General features: G+C 34.4%; 1 protein-coding gene across 1 annotated transcript; it reads left to right on the top strand.

The window, feature by feature from the left end:
• The first annotated feature begins 1,583 nt into the window (after positions 1–1,583).
• cyth4a (cytohesin 4a) lies at positions 1,584–21,203 on the top strand. Its single transcript, XM_690136.8, has 14 exons — positions 1,584–1,652; positions 2,025–2,085; positions 3,270–3,343; positions 3,467–3,531; positions 6,369–6,435; positions 7,184–7,302; positions 10,524–10,604; positions 10,684–10,796; positions 11,366–11,514; positions 12,282–12,393; positions 12,947–13,023; positions 13,884–13,955; positions 14,226–14,380; positions 20,489–21,203. The coding sequence occupies exons 1-14, from the start codon at positions 1,647–1,649 to the stop codon at positions 20,571–20,573; spliced, it is 1,236 nt and encodes a 411-aa protein (XP_695228.4). The 5' UTR covers positions 1,584–1,646; the 3' UTR covers positions 20,574–21,203.
• Positions 21,204–22,657: the final 1,454 nt, after the last annotated feature.

The following is a 22,657-nucleotide window of genomic DNA, read 5'->3' as shown; positions in this document are numbered from 1 at the left end:
CTGTGTTTGATTAGGGTTGGAGCAAAACTGTGCAGAGCTGCTGCCCTCCAGCAATCGAGTTTGAGATCTATGATGTAGATTGTTCCAAAGCAGTTTAACATAGAAGTTCTAGTAAACTAAAATGTGTCAGTCCAGTTTTCAGAGTTGAAATTTAGTTTAGTTCAGTTCAGTGTGGTTACATTTTCACTGCTGAAAGTCCAAACACTGAAGAGCAAATCCAACGATGCGCAGCTCCACAAGTCTCAAACCAAGCAAGCCAGTGGCGACAGTGTAAAGGAAAAAACTTCACCAATTGACGAAAGTGAAGGAAAGAAACCTTGAGAGAAACCAGGATCAGCTTGGCACGTCCATTTATCCTCTGGCCAAACTTTTTGTGCTGAGCTGCAGTCTAGGCATTCTCTCAAAAATAATACTTTTATTAAATAAAATTCATACATGTACAGCACAATACAGCACAATTTACAAAATCTCATTTGTAAATTCAAAACACAATTCATGAATACAACACACAATTTGTGAGTTCACAAGTAAAAAAACCTAAATATTTTGACCAATTGAATTGGATTTTTGTATTTACGATTTGTTTTTCGAACCTACGAATGGGATTTGTGTATTTTTGAATTGTGTTTTGAACTTACGAATTGGATTTGTGTATTTACGAATTGTGTTTTGAAAGCACGAATTGGATTTTGTAAATGTGAATTGTGTTGTGGGTGTATAAATTTTGTTTTATAAATGAATTACTTTTGAGACTGATCTGGCACCATACTGGAGGCCGGAGAATGCTGGACGTCCATTGTGGAGAAACTGCAGGTGTGAGTAGGTCACAGGCAAGTGTTCAGGCTGGCCCACGGGAATATAATATAATATAATATAATATAATATAATATAATATAATATAATATAATATAATATAATATAATATAATATAATATAATATAATATGAGATATAAGTGAACAAATATAATATAATATAAGTGATCAAACAAACTAATAAATGAATAAATAATAATAACAAAATAAATGCATTATAACATATCTAAATAATATTTTCTAATTTTCTGAAGTAGCTATCTACAGATATGCTAAATAATCTGTAAACAGTTTTGTAAAAATCGAAAATAACTTATAAATTTAAAAAGTAATTAAAATATGAATTTCAAATACTTAATATAAAAATGTGATATTGAAAAATAACTTGCTTTATGTGTATATTAATAAATTATTTAGAAGAATTGAATTCTAAAATAGATTAGTTACAGTAAAAATATATTATGTTCTACTGCACAAAATAGCTACAGCTTTAAAAAAAGTAGCTGTGGATTTCTTTCTTGCTGCTGTGGCAATCAAAAAGTAGTTTCAAAAAAATGTTGAGTAAGAGCATGACGTTAGATTTTACTTTAGGAAATCGCAAAAATAACTTAAACCTATGCTGTTGGGTTACTCATCTTTGCCACATTTGTGAATAAAGAAGTAGCCCTTTGAGAACTATTGAGGAAACAAGTTCTCAGAGCTCCGCTGTCATTCGCGGCAGTGACGTCACGCTCCTCGCTCAAGAACTCAGCGCTTGATCATCAATTAAAGCGCACTTCACGCATCTGTCCGTACTGTACGAAACAGAGAACCTCCTCACTGCATTACACACATGAAGGTATGTTTTCACCGCTTTCTTTAGCAATGACAAATATGTGTATTGCCTCGTTTCGGTTTGTTACCTTGTATTTTACTTTGACAGTGTAATAAATACGTTTTGTAGTTTGTTGTTGTATGTAGGCTAGGACCTGGGAGTTTATTATGTTGAACGCTATTTTGAGAGTTAGTCAATACGTTACTGCGATAATTATTTTGACATTGAGTATATAATATTAACAATAGCATTTATTTTGTATTGTAAAAAAAACTGACCTAGTTTTAGAAATTGTCATGTTATGTTAGTCATTTTAATACAGGAAGGCATCGTCTCTTTGTATGCAATGATCTGTGTCTGTGCAAAGATGTTGAAGTCTAATCTTCTTGTTTGCAGTCCCCCTGCAGCACCGCCACCATGGGAACCCAAAGAAAGGACAGCTTCCTCTGGGGGAAAGGTATGTTTGCCCTTAATCATTTCTCTGTGACTGCAGTGTAAGTTCTGTCATTTCCTTATGCACCTGCCATTTGTGACATCACTCTTTTGGCATTTTGTAAAGGAATACACAATATGTGTGAGGGATATTAATGAAACATCAATTAGTGTTGAATTTTGAGTACAGAAAACCGTTTGAGATGATTTGAGCTTTGTTAAATTCTGTTTTATTTTTCTGGAAGTATAGCCATTGTGTGATTGATCATAAATGAAGCAATCAGCAACACCGTTGTGATCTTTTGCTGTTGTATATCATTTACTTCGAGGCTTGATATACAAAAATGCTCTTCTGGACATCTGTTAGTTTGACTTTCTGTCAGCTTGAACCAGCCTGGTCATTCTCTCCTGACCACTGGCATCAGCAAGCTACCACTCACTATATTTTTATTTTTTCTATCATTGAGAAACCCAAAAAATGTTCCAAATGCTTGTTATTTGTTCAAAACCGATTTTATTTTCTTTTTTTTCTTTTGTTGAACAGAAAAGAAGATGTTTAGAAATATGCTGGTTTCTGGCACCCATTGACTTCCATTGTAATTTTTCCACTACTCAAAAAAGGAATTTTGCTGTTTGTTCAAACTGCTTATTTAAAATGAGCAGAAACAACAAAATGTGTTAGTTGTTTTTAAGACAACTCGATTGTTTTATGTTGAATACACTTAATTTTGTAAAAATTATTACATTAACTTTTTTGTTTTGTTTGTGCTGAGACAACATGAAGGAATTGAGTGGAACCCAGCATTTGTTTTTACAGTGCATAGAAATCAATGAGTCTTAGCAACCAGCATTCTTCCAAATATATTCTTCCAAATCTCTCTTATCGGATGAAAGACATAAAGGTTTAAATCCACACACGAGAGGGAATGTAAATGATGTAAATGTTTTATCAAAAATATTATCTGTGAAATCATCTTCGAAAACCTGCTGTGTAAATGCAACCACTGACAGACCAAAATACATCCTATGTGGACCAGTTCTCTAAAGCAGAAGCAGCAGAGATATATTTAGCTGTGAAATTTAGGCTTTGTTTGCACTTTTGGTTTTTCTCTCAGTGTAATTTCTCTACTGCACGAGTGTGTGATCAGGAATCTGACATAAAAACTGTTGCTAACTATTGACTTTTTCATGCTGCCATGTTGCATTCAGCACCTTCATCCTTCAATGCAAATGACAAGAAGCAGACTGAGGTCCACAAGCATGTTATTCTTGACGATATCAAGGTATATGACTTTATGGATTACTTTAATGCAAATATACTTTTGTGTCTAAAATGAATGATCTGTGAGCTACATATCATCATACACAGACACAGCTTTGGCTAATCAATGTGTTCACTCTTGCAGCAACTCAGGATGGAGATCGAAAACATGATGACAGAAATTCAAACAATGGAGGCCGATGATGAGAAGTGAGTATTCACCGTTATCACTCAGCTTAGTTTCCTAGCAACTAGAAGAGAGAGAAGAAAAAAAAAATCAATAAAGCCAACATTTACTATACGTAATATTTAATTTCACTGTGTAGTTTCATTTCACAATGTACTGTTTTTCTTGACAGAGTTTAATCATTATGGTCATTTTCATATCCACTTTCATGATGCTCATAAAATCACTTGTGTTCATAGTATGTTTTTTTTATTTAGCTTAAGGTTAGTTAGTTTCCTTACAGTAGTCTGAATCAGCGGTGTGAAATTTTACAGTGAGCGAACCCTGGTCAAATAGGATCGCGAACACTCTAATGTACCTCAAGATACAATACATTAGATAAAAATAGCCATGCACACTTCGACAGCTAAAAATGGCACAGTCAGCTAAAAGGATAAAAAATATCAGTCAAAGTATATGACTAAACAAAAATAATAATGCAACCAACAAGATACAAGCAAAACTGCTTGAGTTCAAGACCAAACAATACTTAAGATAATCGGCAAACAAAAATGAGTACAATCTCTCCAGAAGAAAAACAAGTTATAGGAATTACTTTGAAAAATGTTCATGTTGTTAAAAGTCACTTGGGAAATGTTTTTAAAAAAAAAAGGTTTCACAGAAAGGCTAATAATTTTGTCCTCCGATGTACATGTGGAGTTTGAAATGCATGTTGGTATATACACTTTTAATGAATTTTTGTGAACAGTTGCTCATATCTCATGATTTATAGGTGTTTTTCCATTTCTTCCCATTTTTGAACAGGATAATGGGAATTTGATTTCTGCTGTGACCATTTTTAATGATGACATTTTACAAACTTGCTTTTAATTTTTTTAATTGGATCTGTATAAGAAATGCAAAATTTATATAGGTAAAATATCCATAATTCATAAAATTTTGTACTTAGATTAAGATCCATAAACAATGACTGGCAGATCATTACCAGTGTTTTGTCTAGCAATGTACAAAAAGATACAAAATATTGTTTCAAACTACTGAAAATATTAGTAAAAGTACCTTTGGTAAACTTTCCGAAATCAAAAGTTCTCTAAGCAGAAATCAAACTCCCATATTGGAATGTTAATGCATAAACTAAAAACCATCATGAATACATTTCAGTTGAGTTTCAGCAATCTGTTAATTGATGGATATTTTTTAAATGTATAGCTTCATAACACATTATTAAACCATATTAGAGCACATACAGTTGAATTCAGAATTATTAGCCACCTTTGATTTTGATTTTCTTTTTTAAATATTTACCAAATGATGTTTAAGAGAGCAAGGACATTATCACAGTATGTCTGATAATATTTTTTCTTCTGGAGAAAGTCTTATTTGTTTTATTTTGGCTAGAATAAAAGCAGTTTTTTATAAAAACAAAATAAAAAAAAAAAATTAAGGTCAACATTATTAGCCCCTTTAAGCTATATTTGTTTTGATAGTCTACAGAACAAACCATCGTTATACAATGAATAGCCTAATTACCCTATCCTGCCTAGTAAACGTAATTAACCTAGTTAAGCCTTTAAATGGCACTTTAAGCTGTATAGAAATGTCTTGAAAAATATCTAAAAATATATAATTTACTGTCATCATGGCAAAGATAAAATAAATCAGTTACTAGAGATGAGTTATTAAAACTAGTATGTTTAGAAATTTGTTAAAAAAAATATTCTCTCCATAAACTGAAATTGGGGAACAAATGAACAGGGGGGCTAATAATTGAGGGGGCTGATAATTCTGACTTCAAGAGTGTATTTATATTTTTAGCAGGCACTCTTAATTTGGTTAAAGCATAACATAAAATGAGTTGAAGATCTTGTTAAAATACTCCAGGTGCCATTTTATGCTGCTCTGCTGCATATTGAGGCAGTTTTACAATGTTAGTTGAAAATGTTTGAAGTTCACCCAATAGAAGCTGGATCTCATAATATGCATAAATCCCTCATTATCCCTGGGGACAATAAGTAAAGACCAATCATAGACAGGTTTTTGGCAGAAGTGTGTTTAGATTGGATTGACAGCTCTCACATTTAGCATTCACAACAGAATAGAACCAAACAACTGGAAGATCCAGTACCTACTTGTTACTTGTTCTTTACATTTACTATGCTATTTATACCTTTTTAGGGTTTCATTGTCATCCGTCTGACAACCCTGGCTCTAACGTAGCTTTTCCATTGTTTTAATCCATGTGCATGAAAATATGTCTCCCAAAAACAGAACACAAATATTAGCATATGCTGTAAACATCAAGAAACAAGTATGTTATGCTTTATTATCAGTCAGTCCTGGCTCAAGCCTTGTTGTGTGCATTATCACTAATCAGGAATAGATGGTTTAAATCTTTTTAGAGTGAAAAGATAAACCAATATACAAAACGTGTGCACAATGCACTTTGTATTGTGCATTAGAAGCCACATTATCTTCCTTGTAACATCCTTCCTTCTATCTTCCTTGTATTAATTTAGATCTTACATGTAACTTCTACCAAGAATGCAGAGTTAACATTTGCACACTCAGTTTTTTTTTTGACACATCACGAAACACAATCAATGAGCGTAGGCAAATGTTTCCTGCTTCTTGGTATCGAATTTACGAGAAGAGGCTTGGCTGTAAACATGACATAGCTGATATTATTTAGTGTGATGTATTAGCCTCAGAAAAAAGATGAGATGGGTTTTATGCATTCGCTTCTCAGGAGTGTTTTCAGCAATGAACATTTTTAATTTCAATATTTTGTTCAACAGAGAATGTTTCATTTTGGTCAATAATGTTCCTATTCAATAATGTGCATATTCCAATTCCCCTCTAGTAAAAATGTTATGAAGAACAAGAGAATCCAATGTGGAAAAAAGAAGTTCAACATGGACCCCAAGAAGGTATGAACACTGAACCATCAGAGCTGCTCGCAGCACAACAGGGTTACAGCTTCAAAGCAATTTAGCTAAACTAGGTTAGAGGAAGAGGGGGTGGATGGAGACCGAGAAAGAAAGATAGAACCACATCCTGTCTTTCTGTAGAATAAGTAATCTGAAGCCACACTGTGTTTTCTGAGTAGCTCAAGTATACATGGTCAGCGTGTTAAAACCAATGATTGCCTCAACAATCCAGTTTTTAACAATTTTCATCAGAACACTCCTTCAGTCCTATTAAAGTAGTTGAGTATTGCAACTCATGCAGCTATTAGACCAATATGCAATCATGTGTCATGATCTGTATCTCATGTCCTGTTTCTTAATGAATTATTGGTAACAGTGATGCTAGTCTGTGGTGTAAAAGCTGAGTTATTTCCGTCAACCTGATTTTACCAGGACATGCTCCTACCTGGTGACATCTATGTTGATTCTGGAACAACATTCGAACCAGCCAATCAGAGTTTAGGGACATGTTTACCATTTGTGTTAAGTTTAGGCTTACGGTTAGGTTTTTGCACTTCTACATGATTGTTATTCATTATTCCCCTCTCAATTTACAGTTATGGTTGAGAGGTAGGGAATGGGTATGGATTACATTTTCAAACAAAATTAATGTTCCAGGATCAACACAGATGTTTATCCGGGATCACATCGTACTTGGCAAAATCATAAAGTGCGAGTTATTTGATTGAGGTTATCTGTTTATATCCAGGGCATTCAGTATCTAGTGGATAATGGCCTTTTGGCGTGGAAACCAGAATCTGTGGCGGAGTTCCTCTACAAAGAGGAAGGCCTTAATAAAACGGCTATTGGCAACTTTTTAGGAGAAAGGTAGGTTATGGTTACATTAAACATTCGGTTGACTAGGCAAAACTTTGCAACTACGTGAAGCTTATTTATAAACTAATTTCGATAAGATCACATGGTTATAATTGCTTGCGGCTGGTCCCGCATTATCCAATTCATGATTTACCAATCAGACAATTACTAAGCCACTATAAAGACCTTAAGTTCTGTATAACAGCCATCTTTGTTTTGAAGAATCCCCTGTCCACCCCTACTCCTCCTTTCCTAAATGGGTGGTATGGTGGCCCAGTGGTTAGCACTGTTGCCTCACAGCAAGAGCGTCACTGGTTCTAGTCCTCACCAAGCCAGCTGACGTTTCTGTACATGTTCTCCCCGTGCTCATGTGGGTTTCAGCCGGGTTTCCTGATTTCCTCCCACTGTCCAAAAACATGCAACTTAAGTTAATCGACTAATCCAAATCGGCACCATAGACATGCTCCCAGTAAGTAGGTATCTCTTAAGAGCAATCACTTCCTGTTCATTAGCTACTAAAGCAGGGGAGCTCTCGAGATCTACCTGAGCTCAAACTCCCCTCTCGTCTTGCCAACGGGAGGGAGCCCCGGGCTCAAGGATCTTATGAGCTCAGGGCTCTCTCCCGGGACAGCATGCCAAACAAGCTTTATAATCAATCATTAGCTAAGTGTGAACTCTTGAAATGTCAGTTAGCAGTAATTTAAATACAAGTCAGCTGTCAGATTTATATCTAGAAAACTTTACTTTAGTGATCTTCAACAGACATTTATCTGATTATAATGGCTTGTTTCCATTGAGTAATATGATTCGGTACAATACACTACACAATTATTACCATTTCCGCTTTCAGAAGTTATAATTGGAATAATTATTTTTTGCTGCTTGTTCAAACTACTTATTTAAAATGAGTTAAAACAACACAATTCTTGAGGATTTTTTAGACAACTTAATTGTTAAGTTCATCATCATCATCATCATAATTTTTTATCCACTTATCTGGGGCCGGGTCGCGGGGGCAGCAGTCTTAGGAGAGAACTCCAGACTTTCCTTTCCCTAAACACTCGCTCCAGAGGGATCCCTAGGCCAGACATAGACATAGAGACATAGTCCCTCCAGCGTGTCCTGGGTCTTGGTGGTTCATTCCGCTGTGGCGACCCCTGATTAATAAAGGGACTAAACCATAAAGAAAATGAATGAATGATTTAACTTGAAGTGAATTGAACATGAAACAATTAAATAAAATTGAAGAATTGTGATGTTTCAACTCGTTTTAAATTAGTAGTTTGAACAAGCAACAGAAGTCACTTTTTGAGTGTATGGAACCCTGCATTTTTTCCTCTGTAATAAATTAGCAATCTGTACCACTTTTTTGGAACCTCTGAGACAAAAGCACGGTATATCCTAAAGCAGTGGTTCCCAATTATATTTCTCAGGACCCCCCTCTGTACATTTCATGTGTCTTCCCTACATAACACACCTGATTCAGATCATCAGCTTGCTAAAAGAGAGATTTATGAACTGATCTCTGTGTGTCAAATAAGAGAAACATACGAAATGTGTAGGGCGGAAGGTCCTAGGGACTGGAATTGGGAACAACTACCCTAAAGGGTGGAGCTAGACTCACTGCAGAATGCTGATTCGTCACAATAACACAGGAAAGGCCATTTTTAAACATACGAAAACGCAACATTAAAATTATGCACACAGCAATTATTCATGGTTGACCCAAGCTCAAACAAAGCTAGCTGTTTTGTCTTGTGACAAACAGCCAAATACTGTACCAAGAACCAAAACAGAATCTGCTGTACGTGCCAAGTATGAGGCTCACGGTTCCTCTCTCTGTTTCTACATCAACATTTGAAATAACGAATCTGAGAGCACAAAATCACTCATGTCTGCCTGAAATGCAGGAATGTTCCACAATTTCGAATATTAAGGTATTTTACTTTATTTTCTTCATATATGTTAAGCTGCTTTGACACAAGTGCTACAGAAATAAAGAAAAATAGAAAAGTTATGATATGTGAATGGGGACACGGTGGGTCATTAGTTAGCACTGTCGCCTCACAGCAAGAAGGTCACTGGTGTGTTGACGTGGGTTTCTTCCGAGTGCTCTGGTTTCCCCCACAGTCTTTAGACATGTGCTGTAGGTGAATTGAAAAAACAAAATTTGCTATAGTGTTTGTGTGTATGGATGTTCCCCAGTACTTTTTTGCAGCTGCAGTTGCACACATACACCGAGTAAAACATTTGCTGGATAAACTGGCGGCTCATTCTGCTGTGGCGACCCCTGATGAATAAAGGGACTGAGCCAAAAGAAAATGAATGAATGATATGTGAACTGCCTTTATGGCCTGTTCTTTGGCCAAGAATGATGTCGATTGATACTTTCCGGCGAACACCAACATATCTTGTTTTAGAGTTGTCAGTGAAAACAAGACTTAAGTAACTTTTCAAATACATACTGTATCAATTTATTCTACTCTCCTTAGATCTGTCAAAGTAAACTGCAGTAAACGTTTAGCTAAACTTCTTGTGCATTACATGGACATGACCATATCCATGTAAATTTGAGCTGTCAGAACTCATTACACAGAGTGAAGAAGTAACAGGTGGAGAGACGGCATTTTGTCACAACAATACAAATAAAATACAGATTGGGAAGAATACATCAAAAAAAAAAAAAACTTTCTTCCTTGCTTGCTGCTGTCTACTGGAAAAGACAAACCCTTATCAAATTAGAAATAACAAGTCATTTTAAATAAAGCCACTAGAAGGCTAGAGATTGATCATTTTCACATATTGGTAAACATCTTTTAACAGGGTTTTCATTTATACTTATATTTAGACTTTATAGAATCAGCCTTATAACCCCAAAAGCATATTCTGTTGAAGTTTGGCATGTTTTAATAGAGTTAAACCAGATCATGGAATTAATTGCATTTGCTCTCCATCATGGACGTGTTAGTAGTTGATGAACCATTACAAAAGACAAAATCGTCTACCTTTAGTAACATGTGCTTTACTATATTATATTAATAGATAATCATCATGTATTCAGTAACATAAAATTATTTTAAAATTACAAAAATGTGACAGGCTAAACTAACTTTAACCATGTTGAAATAGGCAGATGAGATATAGATACTAATATAGTAGGGAAAAAATATGTCATAAGGGACCATCAAAGTAAAGTAACTGAAAGGTACAATGATGTCTTCTTACATCAACAGGGAAGAGATCCACCTGCAGATTCTACAGGCTTTTGTTCACCTTCACGAGTTCTCAAACCTTAATCTGGTGCAGGCTTTAAGGTGATCTTCTGCTTCAACATACCATTAACATTTTCAAAGACTAGTTTTGTCAGTTGAACTGAGTTTTATGTGGACACAGGCAGTTTCTGTGGAGTTTCCGTCTACCTGGTGAAGCTCAGAAGATTGACCGCATGATGGAGGCTTTTGCTCAGCGCTACTGCACCTGTAACACAGGGGTTTTTCAGTCTACAGGTACACCACTCTATATTTTGAAAGTCCCTTTTTATATATATATATATATATATATATATATATAAATGGACAAACACACTATAAGTAACATTGCAGTACCAATTAGTTATTAGTGGACTTTCTGCTGCATATCTGCTAACACTTTATTTTGATGCTCCCCAACAGATATTTAGTGTAGCTGCCTAACATGTCATTTTGCAAGTGCATGCCAACTTATTTTAAGCCTAATCTAATAGTCTGATTTTGATATGCTAACCCAGTATTGAGCGTTAGTTGACATTTTACAGTTTTCTTTAAGGCAAAAGAACTTCTAACCCTTAAACTAAAGTGTAATTGATATGTTTTGTGTTTGAGAGAATGTAAACATCAAATTCAAGAGACATTTACTTAAAAGTCAGTGTCTTGATAGTGTATTGTTGGGTTAATAATGTGTCATATTGAATTTTTAATACATTAAAATTTTGCTTTGTTTGAGTCTTTAAGTAAAACTAACTGAGATTCGCATGTACAATACTTTCACTCAGACATTTAAAAATGCTTGCTATAGTGTGTACTTGTGTGTGTTGCAGACACCTGTTACATCCTCTCCTTCGCTATTATCATGCTCAACACAAGCTTGCACAACCCCAACGTGAAAGACAAAACCACACTAGAACGTTTCATTAGCATGAACAGAGGAATCAACAATGGAGGAGATCTTCCCAGTGAACTACTTGAGGTTAGAAAGAGGTCACAATCTCACAGTTTTCTGACCAGACCGGTGTTTGTGGTCAGTAAGATTTTTTCTTTGAAATAAATGTAGTTATTTTTTGGACACCTAAAAAAAGCCAGCAAGGATGTTTATAATGTTACAGAAGACTTCTGTTTCAAATATTTCGTTGTAAACTTTCTATTGGTCAAAATCAGTAAATAAAATAAAAATAAATATATATTTTTTTAAATAAATCACAACACTGAATACTGGAGTCATGGCTGTTAATTATTCAGCTCAGTTTTCTAAACTGTTACTGAAAATGTACTATTTCTTAATATTACTATTTTATAGTACTTACATTACAACAATTTCAACATTAAATAAAATAAAATACAATACCATATGTATGTATATATATATATATATATATATATATATATATATATATATATATATATATATATATATATATATATATATATATATATATATATATATATATATATATATATATATATATATATATATATACATATATATATATATATAATATAAATTTTTTTTTTTTTTTGATAAAATAAAATTGGTGAACATTTAAAAAAAAATACTAAATCATACTATCCCCAAACTTGAAAACAAGCATGGGTTGATATATATATATATTTTTTTTATATATATTTTATTTGTTACTTCATTTTAAAGAGAATTCTGTGTTATATAATTGTGTTGATGTCATGATTTTGTCTAATTATCAAATGTTGACATTTTCTCTATTTTGAAACATTCTGTAGAAACTTTATGAGAGCATTAAGAATGAACCCTTTAAGATCCCAGAGGATGACGGCAATGATCTCACTCACACCTTCTTTAATCCTGATCGAGAGGGCTGGCTTCTAAAAGAAGGTTTGTCAATCTGCACTGCTAATCATCATTTGAAGAGTTCACACTTAGCTATTGCTCGATACTAGTGGCAAGTTTGGCATACTGCCCCGGGAGAGAACCCTGAGCTCGGAGATAATTGAGCCCAGGGTCATTTAACATAAAAGGGGTTTGAGATCAGGAATGTCTCAAGAGCTCCCCCTGGTAAAGAAAAAGGAGATGGGGTGGACAGTGGGATTCTTCAAAAACCAAGATAAAGGAAGTAAGACAAAATGGGCTATTTATTGTAGGCTTGGATTCATCTGATTGGTTTATCGATGATTGTTGATGAGAGCCACAATCGATCATAACATGTGATCCTCTCGAAATCAGTTTATAAAACGTCACTAATTCTTAACAGACATTCTGAATTATTGTATGTGTTGCAATTGAACACTTTACTCCCATCAGCTCCATCTCTTTAATTTATTGGTGTAATAACAGTGTAGCTTAACCAATCAGATCAAATGACCGGAACTGTAGCTTTTATGCCATCTTTGTATTTCTCAATGTCACTAAAATTCTGGTTTATCCACAGGTGGCAGAATAAAGACTTGGAAGAGGAGGTGGTTTATTCTGACTGACGGCTGCCTCTACTATTTCCAATACACCACTGTTAGTACTCTACAGCATTTTCTATTTTTTTTTTTTTACAAAAATGTCCATTTTAATGACAACAACAACAACAAACATTTTGACACTGCAGACAAAAAAAATCACATTTTTGGCTCTTTATGAAGGGTTTAGTTCAGTTTAAATGCAAAGAAATCATTTAAAATTTAAAATACATTTTAAGTGTTTTTTTTGGTTGTTCACACATTCAATCAATTTGTGTATGTGGATTTCAAGTACAGTGCATATTTTATTAAGCTCCCTATTCATATCTACATTTTTTATTGATATGAATATGGATATACAAATTTTGTCTGATTATATGCAACATTTTATTAACAAAAATTGTTACAATTTAATTTATTTACTGACTGTATCTTGACTGAGTATTTTCTAATAAAGTAATTGATTGTAATCTACTTACAAAAACATATTTGACTCTAATAAAACAAACTACTCAAACAATCAATTTTAACCGGACTTCATCCAATGTCTACACTGTAAAAAAAGTCCTGGTTGCCTTACATTTTTAAGCTGAATTAAACTAATCTTATGAGTCAATAGAGCTTATATTGTTAAACTGACTTAAAACATTTTGTGTAATTTATAAAATTAAGTTATAACATCATTAACTCAGTTTGAAAAGTGACAATGACCTAAAAACATGCTGTCAAGACTAATGGACCATATCATTTTTTTGTGTATATTTAAATTTAAAATGTGATTCATTTGCATATTTACTTAAAACAATTTCTAATTTGTATACCAAAACGATTTGCAATTGATTTTTTTTCCCACTTGAACCATTCTATTCACCTGCAGTGTCTTTACTTTAAAACCCTTTTTTTTTTCAATTGAATCAGGATAAAGAGCCAAAAGGAATCATTCCCCTGGAGAACTTGTGTGTAAAAGAGGTGGACGATCCACACAAACAGGTACTTATCTCATGTTTTGTTTCCATTCTACATCATCCAGTAGCTAGTGTGTGTCTTATAACCCCTTCACACCTGTGCGATGGCACCGATGAGTTATTTTGCTTATCATAGCTGAGTGATAACTAGTTCGCTTTGCCCACAAACTCAGATTTCTGTTTTCTGTTTGAGTCACTTTGAATGTTTGCGATGCAACGCGCTCATGTAACTATGGAATGTGACCTTTTGAAAATGACAGCATATGCGCTTCCTCTTTGCTGTGTGTGGGTTCAGTTCTGTCTGGAGGTGTATAGTCTTCATCAAAAAGGAGAGACGATAAAGGCCTGCAAGACAGAGACAGATGGGAGAGTCGTGATGGGCAAACATCACTCCTACAAACTCAGCACAGCTTCAGAAGAGGAACGTGCAGAATGGATACAAGCCATCAGGTACCACAGTCGACTAAAGCATACAACAGATTCATGCTGTTCAACCCTTACAAAACACACTCGATATGTTCAGTAAAGCATACGCAATTCTAAATGATACAACCCAACAAGATTTCCTCGTTTTTGATGACTGATGTTTAAAAATAGATCAAATCAAAACTGTGTACGACTGTCGATGCTGGAGCACACTGTGATGCTTTTTTAAACTCAAGTTTGCCTTCAATACAGTAGGCTTTGGTGTGTGCAACCAACGTTTTCTACTAGTGTTTAAACAAGTGATATCGCCAACTACTGGTGTGCCATGCACAATGCAGGTTTTTCAAATGCACTAAAGGGAGGATTAGCCTTTTTTGGTACATTGTTGATTTAAAACCTACACTGAAACACAACGCTTGCCTTTTAAATGGCCCAAAACAAAGTTATAAATCAACAACAGAAAGTATTCAACGTTTGGCTTTTTTATGGTGTTTACAGTGACATCCAGTTTTTTCGATATTAGTTTCAGTATGTTAGTCATTAAGGATATCTATAAGCTAGTGTGGTACAAAACAATGACAACATTTGCATTTAGAATATATATAAACCAATATAAAAATGTAACAGAGTATATACAGGAATCGGAGAGTGATATTCAATACTTTTTAAGACATTTTTTAAGAATCTTTCCATACATTTTAAGACCTTATAACCACTTTTCAACCAGAAACACTGGTGAGATTTTAACTTACAGCATATTTAATAAATATTAACTAAATATTAGGAAACGAATCCAAAACTAAAGCATTGTTCATATAATGAATAAATATCTATTAAATCTAGTTAATTGAGCAGGTTGGCGCCTATAGAGCGGCAGAAATAATGGTGTTGCCTTGATTACTGCTGTAAACAAAGCAGCATGATGTCAAATGGATTTCATTGATTTCATAAACTATACAGCAAATTTAATTCAGGCAAACATCAGCATAAAACAATAGATTGCATAATAAAAAAAAAGATCTAAAATGTAATACCTTACAAAATAGCATTTAAGACTTTTTAATACTTTTTAAGGGCCTTAATTTCTCTACATTGATTTATCAACTTTTAATACTTTAAGAAAGTACTGACACCCTGGAGAAAGCTTGCAGTTTGTCACTTCTGCCTAAATGTATCAACGTTTCCGCCATACTTGAGTTTCTCATCAAATCTTGACCAATCAAATGCTCTCTAGTTTCTGACATTCCCCGCCCCTTTTAAGATGCTTCTCATTTGATTTTCACCACTCTCACCGGCAGAGCTGTGATAAAAAAAAAAACGCTATTGGCTGCTTTTTTAAAAGGGGAGGAGCTACTCTATGTCTTACCCTCTCTTATTTTTTCAGTTGAGATTACCCTTATTGAATAAAAAATGCACATCTCAAAGCACTTCACGAGACCTTTAAACATACAGTACTTACAGTGCCTAGAGAAAATCATCAAACCCTGTGAAAATCTATACCTTTACTCACATTACACCCTGCTTTCAAAAGACCTTCGGGATAAAGTTGTAGAAAGGCACAGGTTAAAAGAAGGCTACAAAAACCTCCTTTAAAAGGCTGGAGAAGTTATTGGGAATGTGTTTTAATTTCAAGCTGTATGACAAATAATGTCATTATTTCAATGAGGTATATGATGATTTTCTATAGGCAGTGTAAATTTAAATACATTTACTTGAGAAGCAGAATTACATGTTTGCTTTTTTATTATTTTTTTTCCCCAAGATAAATATGTGGAAATAAGCTAAAATCTAAAATCAGTTTGAAATTAAAGAAGAAATAATTTTTTTTTCCTTTTTCTTTTTTCTTTTTTTTTTTTTTTTACAAATATCAAGAAAAAAAATCTAAAAGTAAAAAAAAAACTTGTTTTCCCTTACATTCATTTTCTTAAAAAATGCCATATATTGGCATATATTCTTTTAATAAATATTAAGTTAATAAAATATTGTTGAAATTCTAGTTTTAAATATAAAGTAACTTAATTTTACTTATGCCATGTTGTTTCTCAACATGTACTGTAGGGCTGAACAATGTATTGTTTTAGCATCAATATCGCAATGTATGTATCCACAATAGTCACATTGCAGGATTAATCATTCATTTATTTTGCTTCGGCTTATTCTCTTTATTTATCAGTGGTCACCACAGCGGAATGAACCACTAACTTATCCAGCATATGTTTTACACAGCGGATGCCCTTCCAGCTGCAACCCAGTACTGGAAAACACCCATCCACACAAATAAACTACAGCCGATTTAGTTTTATTCAATTCACATGTACCGCATGTCTTTGGACTGTGGGGGAAACTGGAGCACCCGGAGGAAACCCACATGAACACGGAGAGAACATGCAAACTTCACACCGAAATGCCAACTGACCCAGCTGGCAATTGACCCAGTGACCTTCTTGCTGTGAGGCGAAAGCACTAACCCCTGAGCCAGCGTGTTGCCTATCACGTTTAGATTATTTAATAAATATTAAAAGATAAATATATATTATTAACTATTATTGCACAAAATTATTTATTTAATAATGCCCATGTTATTAAATGTTATTAGATTGACTGTTCAATTTTCTATAATTGAATACAGTTAGACTCCTCAGTAAACCATAAAGCACTGTTTAAGTTTTATTTTTTCTCTGTTGTATTTATATATGCTTGTAATTTATCATGTTTTATGCAAATGCCCTGCATAAAAAATACTTGATTATCCCAGTCAATCTAAATTAGAGAAACCATTTAAAATATATTGCTATTTAAATGGTCTGATAAAAATGATATTCATATCGCAATGTATATCACAGCAAAAACAAAACAACCCAATGTCAGATTGTTCCAGTATCATGCAGTCCTAATATACTGTATCTTCAAGAACACTTAAATGTTTCTTCTGGTAAAATAAAAAAGTAAAAAAAGATGTTTTTTCCAGTATTTAAACGTAAAGACCATGGCCTCTAGTGTCTGTCAGTAGAGCACCTTTAGAGGTCAGAGCAGTGAGGTTTACTTGCATAGCACTTCACTAGCTGGCCTCCGTTACACTCACCCCCCTAAACCTCACTCTCATCCCGGACGAGCCCCCACATGTAACCCACTGGTCCTAACCCGATCTGAGCGGGGATCAAACCGGTGATGCTTTGTATTGGAGTTGGTTGCTCTAATGAGGCTAAATACCATAGCCTCTAGTCCTTCGCTAGCTGGCCTCCATTACACAGATAAAAAAATTCAAATGCAGGTTTACATACAGTATATGAGGTTGTTATGATGAGGTTTAAAATCTTAGCTAATTTTTTCTCATAATTTGGCACATCACTCATATATGTAACAACACTAAGCACAATACTGTCTGAAAGGTATCTCTTTTTTTCATAAAACACACTATGCAGCATTCACTAAGTAGTGAACGAGTGAACAAGTTAACACTTTAAACCAGGGGTCTCAAACTCGCGGCCCGCGGGCCATTTGCGGCCCTCAGTGCAATATTTTGTGGCCCGCGCCGACCGCTGTACACTGACAGAATCAGCGGAGCGGGGAGAGAGAGCGATCCCCGCTCCGCTGATTCTATCTGTACACAGCGGTCACTGGCATTCCCCGCCCGCCGTTTAAACAAAGGGGCGGGGATGCCGGTGGCGTCACCACGTACCCCGCCCCTTTGTTAGACGCTGTGACGGGAACTCGCGCCGGCCAGAACCAAGGTAAGCTGTTCCCGCCCCTGCCTGCCACCTTAGCTACCTAGCTACAGCCTGCGTCTTACAGGGCTCGAAATTGCGACCATTTTGGTCGCATATGCGCCCGAAAATTAATCTATGCGACCTCATAATATATTTGGGCGCATTAGTGCGACTGCAGATAATGGTTGTAGTGCGACCTGTTTTGATTTTTTGTAAAAACGTGCTGAATCGCTCTTCCCTGCCGCTATATTGGTTCATATTAGCTGTCAATCACTCAAGCTATTCCGCTGTCAGATGACAGGGAAGGAGCTTTTATGACCACGGGAAATGCAAACGGCTGAAGAGTAAAAACTTAAAGCACACAGGTTTGCAAACCCCACCTAAAATTGAGGTGCAGATGAGAGCGATCATGACACGTCACGTGGTGAATAATAATCCACCAGCTGAGATCAATCGAGTACGCGCTTCTTGGAGAAGGCGCCCGAATCTCCATGCGTCGCATTCACTGCGTGTTCAGCGCAAATGTCCGCTAAAAGTCAAATCTACTACTGTACATATCATCGCCAAAGCAGCTCGCATTTACTAAGTTTACACTGAAACTGCGTCTCATAACAAACAGCGGTATTACGCCGGTGGTATTCGCAAGAATCTTGCGCTGCCTGCTTATAAATTGGGTCGGCTGACTCGCCAGCTTTTCCACAAACATGAAAAGACAAAAGACTGAACCTTTAAATTGACACAAACTGAAACCAAAACTTTTAAAGAGTGATAGAAGTGAGACTTTACTTTCTTTCTTTTGTCTATTCTTTTTTGAGGTGTATATTATTATTATTTTTATATACTGATGACTGCTTTGCAGCTTTCATCATTGAATTGAATGATTTATTATAATCTTTTGTTTGTTTTGTAGCAGAAATATTATTTATTAAATTGACATGCATATAAAAACAGCAGTACAAAATAAATATTTCTTACTGCAATGCTTCATTTTTGTTTGATGCAAACTATACAATTATTTTTCATAAAGTAACAGACTTTTTATAGCAGATAACCTACATTCATGCACATTCAAGGCAGTATCATAATGAGAAATGTAATTCATTTTTACTATTATTGTCATTTTCATCATCATTAATATTCTATAATTATTAGACATTCATTTTGGAATTATTGCACACAAATATCAATGTCTTCGCAGCATTAGTTAGATAGTTGTTTCTGGTTTTTTGTCAGTCCTATTGATGTTGTTTTAAAATACAATAAATCCTTTAAAAAGCAACTTGGAGCGGTGCTCATTCAGTTTTGGTGGGTGCTCCTAAATTTTTTCTGGTGCTCCTAAATATTTGAAGTTGGGAGCACCGGTGCTACCAAGTAAAAAAGTTAATTTCTAGCCCTTTCTTATATATATTATAGGTAGATACAGACTGGTACAGACTGATGTGACTGGAGTGGGGTGGGGGTGTTTTATTTATACATATATACGCCTTTTTTTAGGTGAGGGAATAGAAGTTTTGAGTGAGTTCCCCCACTTTTTTCCCTAGGACTTGGCCTTTTTGGGAGCACATATTTGTGTGAGAAGTTATTCTCCACCTTGAACTTCAATAAGTCAAAGTACAGGTCTAGACTTGATGATCATCTTCAAGCCATACTGAGGGTCTCAACTGCTTCCGCTCTAAAGCCAAATGTGGTTCAGATTTGTGAGAAGAAGCGCTGTCAAGTCTCTGGCAGCAAGGAGTAGGCAAAAGATGCCATATTCAGAAGAACTGTTCATAATCTTCACTCAATGTTCTATTAATGTTCAGGACACTTCATGTTCAGAAGAAATAATTAAGACTGTTAATAATGACATGAGGAATTTTTTTTTGTGAAATCCCTTATGCGGCCCAGCCTCACCCAGACTTTGCCTCCTGCGGCCCCCAGGTAAATTGAGTTTGAGACCCCTGCTTTAAACCTTTTTCAATTAAGATAATACAACTGTTCTCTGCCCTATTAATGCATGCATTGATAGCTTCGGATGTCAGCAATACGATTTGCATAAACTATTTCTTAAACTAATTATGAAAACATTAATAGAAGAAATGATTGAGAGAGTACGGTTACATGAGCATTGAAAGCAAAACTTCAGCTGTCAGTGAAGTTGTATTGAAGTTGGTTGCTCTATTTGATCATTTTAACAAACAACAGCTCTTGGTCTAGATTATAGCTAACAAATCATTTTCAAGAGTTCAGCGTTGTATCTTGGTCATGGGAAAAAAGAAGTCAGATATGTTTAGAAATGTTCACACATGCTCTCATAAATACATGTATATTAACTTTAAGAGAGGAAGTGAAAGAAAACTGTGTCTCTGAGTGTAACTGTTTCCTCTCTCTCTCTCTCTCTCTCTCTCTCTCTCTCTCTCTCTCTCTCTCTCTCTCATTTTTGTAGAGCCTGCATCACAAAAGACCCTTTCTATGACCTGGTCTCAGCACGCAAAAAGAAAATCACCAACCACAACGAACCCCACGACTGAATTCACGAACTCTCGTCTGATATTTCTAAATCACCTGCGCACATACTGAAGAACCAGTGGGATGTTGGTGGGACTCTGGAAATGTTGATTATGGTTTTCAAGGTGCTTATTCTCAGCATACAGGGGTCATCACCACTAACCAGAGGTGTTGTGGTCAAAAGCTTTAAGAATTGCTAAATGAACAGCTTCCTATTTATTTAAAGCTAGTGAGAGACCACGCTGTAAAAAAAAAGCCATGAAATGATTGTGGCTTTTTTTATTTGTTAAATATTTTGGAACAGACGTTACTTAAAATGTTTTGTGTTGTGAGATTGTTTTCAGTTTATTAACAATTTAAATAATTTCAATCGAAAGCTACATTTCAAAACCTTTACGTTGTTAAGTAGTTAGTCTCTGTGTAGTTCTCCATTTGACTAACTTTAAGTTGTATTCAGAAGTGAATCTAATGAATGTATCTTGTAAATAGTCTTGTAAATACTCTTAATAGCCGTTAGCATTAATGCTTAGCAGGTTGAAATTGTTTGTTTTCTGTACAAATGAATTGATCTATTTAAATTATGTATTGTTATTTAGTTATAAGCTTTTTGTTTTGCACTTAATAATCAAATAAACTTGTGAATATGTTAAGAACATGTTGTTAAAATATGATGACTGACTTTACCTAAGCTTTTCTGATTGACAATCTGTACTAAACGAGCCTCATTAAAAAAAGTGATGAACAAATTTGTACAGAAGAGGGCACTGTTGTATGTATTTTCTTTTTTCACGATTACATTAACAGTCGATGCAGGTACTTGATTTTTTATTTAATTTTTCTCTCTTTCTTTCTTTCTTTCTTTCTTTCTTTCTTTCTTTCTTTTTTTCTTTCTTTCTTTTTTTCATTTGAACTCTGTGATGCTTCCTTTGCTGCACTTGTGGTCTACATGAGCGGCAACTATATCCTCATCCGGTGTATCATTTCCTTTATCTCTTGAGTCATGTGCAAACACAGCTGAGAGCTAACACATTGCATGCCCCGTAAAATATTATAATGTTTAATATAAAATAATTCCCCAAGTGCTGTTTAATAGAGTCAAGCATATTTAAACTTAATAGTTTTAATAACTAATTTTTAAAAACTTTTTTTTTTTTTTTTTTTTTGCTGTTGTTGCAAGATACTAGTATTGTGCTTAAATTGCAGTTTAACCGCTTAACTGCTCTCCCAACAAAAAGAATCATTGGATTAACTCCTAATGTCACTAGTTAACACAACTCAATGCGTTTTTTAACATATCCAATAATTTCTAAAATACCAACCATTTGGTAGAGGTTGACATGTTGGTTTATAGTAAAAGTACAAAAGTTAATACATAAACTATGAAAAATCTGAAAATATAAAGTGTAAAATTAATTTCTTTAAAAAAAAAAAACATTTTTGAATACTAAATCATTTCTATTTTTTGAAGTACGCCATTAAAATATTTCAGTTTCTCGTTTATAATTTTTTATTGGTTTTCTTTTATGATAAAACCAAAATCAAGTGTAGTAGTGCAACAGGATTAGTTTTATTTTTAATTTTTTTGCAAACCAATAATGCTGTGTGTGTAAACCATTATTTGAAATGGTCATTCTTTTAATGACTGTAATATTAAGGGGGTATTCTTAAATTACTTGTTTAAAAAAATAAATTGTTATAAAAATTACATTACAAAATAATCATTAAACAAATATAGGAAATTCTGTGTAAATGTCCTTGCTCTAATTAACATCTCTAGTGAAATAGTTTAACAAAGAATTAAAATGTTACTCATTATTGTTTTTTTAAGTCTCTTGACCGAGCCTGTATTCATTTGTGAAGCAAAAACAATATAATTTTTAAATTTGTTTACCATTTGTCTTAACTACTACTTGCATATACTGTACTGTAAAATCTCATTTATTCTTGTGATGTAAAATGATGGATTTTTGTTTTTGATTTCATCTTTACTCCAGTCATATGATTCTTTAAACCATCCTATCAATCTATTTTGCTGCTCAAAAACATTTTCATATTATGTTGAAATCAGCCTTTAAGAAAACAATTTTATGACTGGGAAGTTGAATTT

This window comes from Danio rerio, chromosome 3 (assembly GCF_049306965.1).
Source record: "Danio rerio strain Tuebingen ecotype United States chromosome 3, GRCz12tu, whole genome shotgun sequence".
Lineage (NCBI taxonomy): Eukaryota > Metazoa > Chordata > Actinopteri > Cypriniformes > Danionidae > Danio > Danio rerio.
This window is presented reverse-complemented; position numbering and strand designations above follow the sequence as displayed.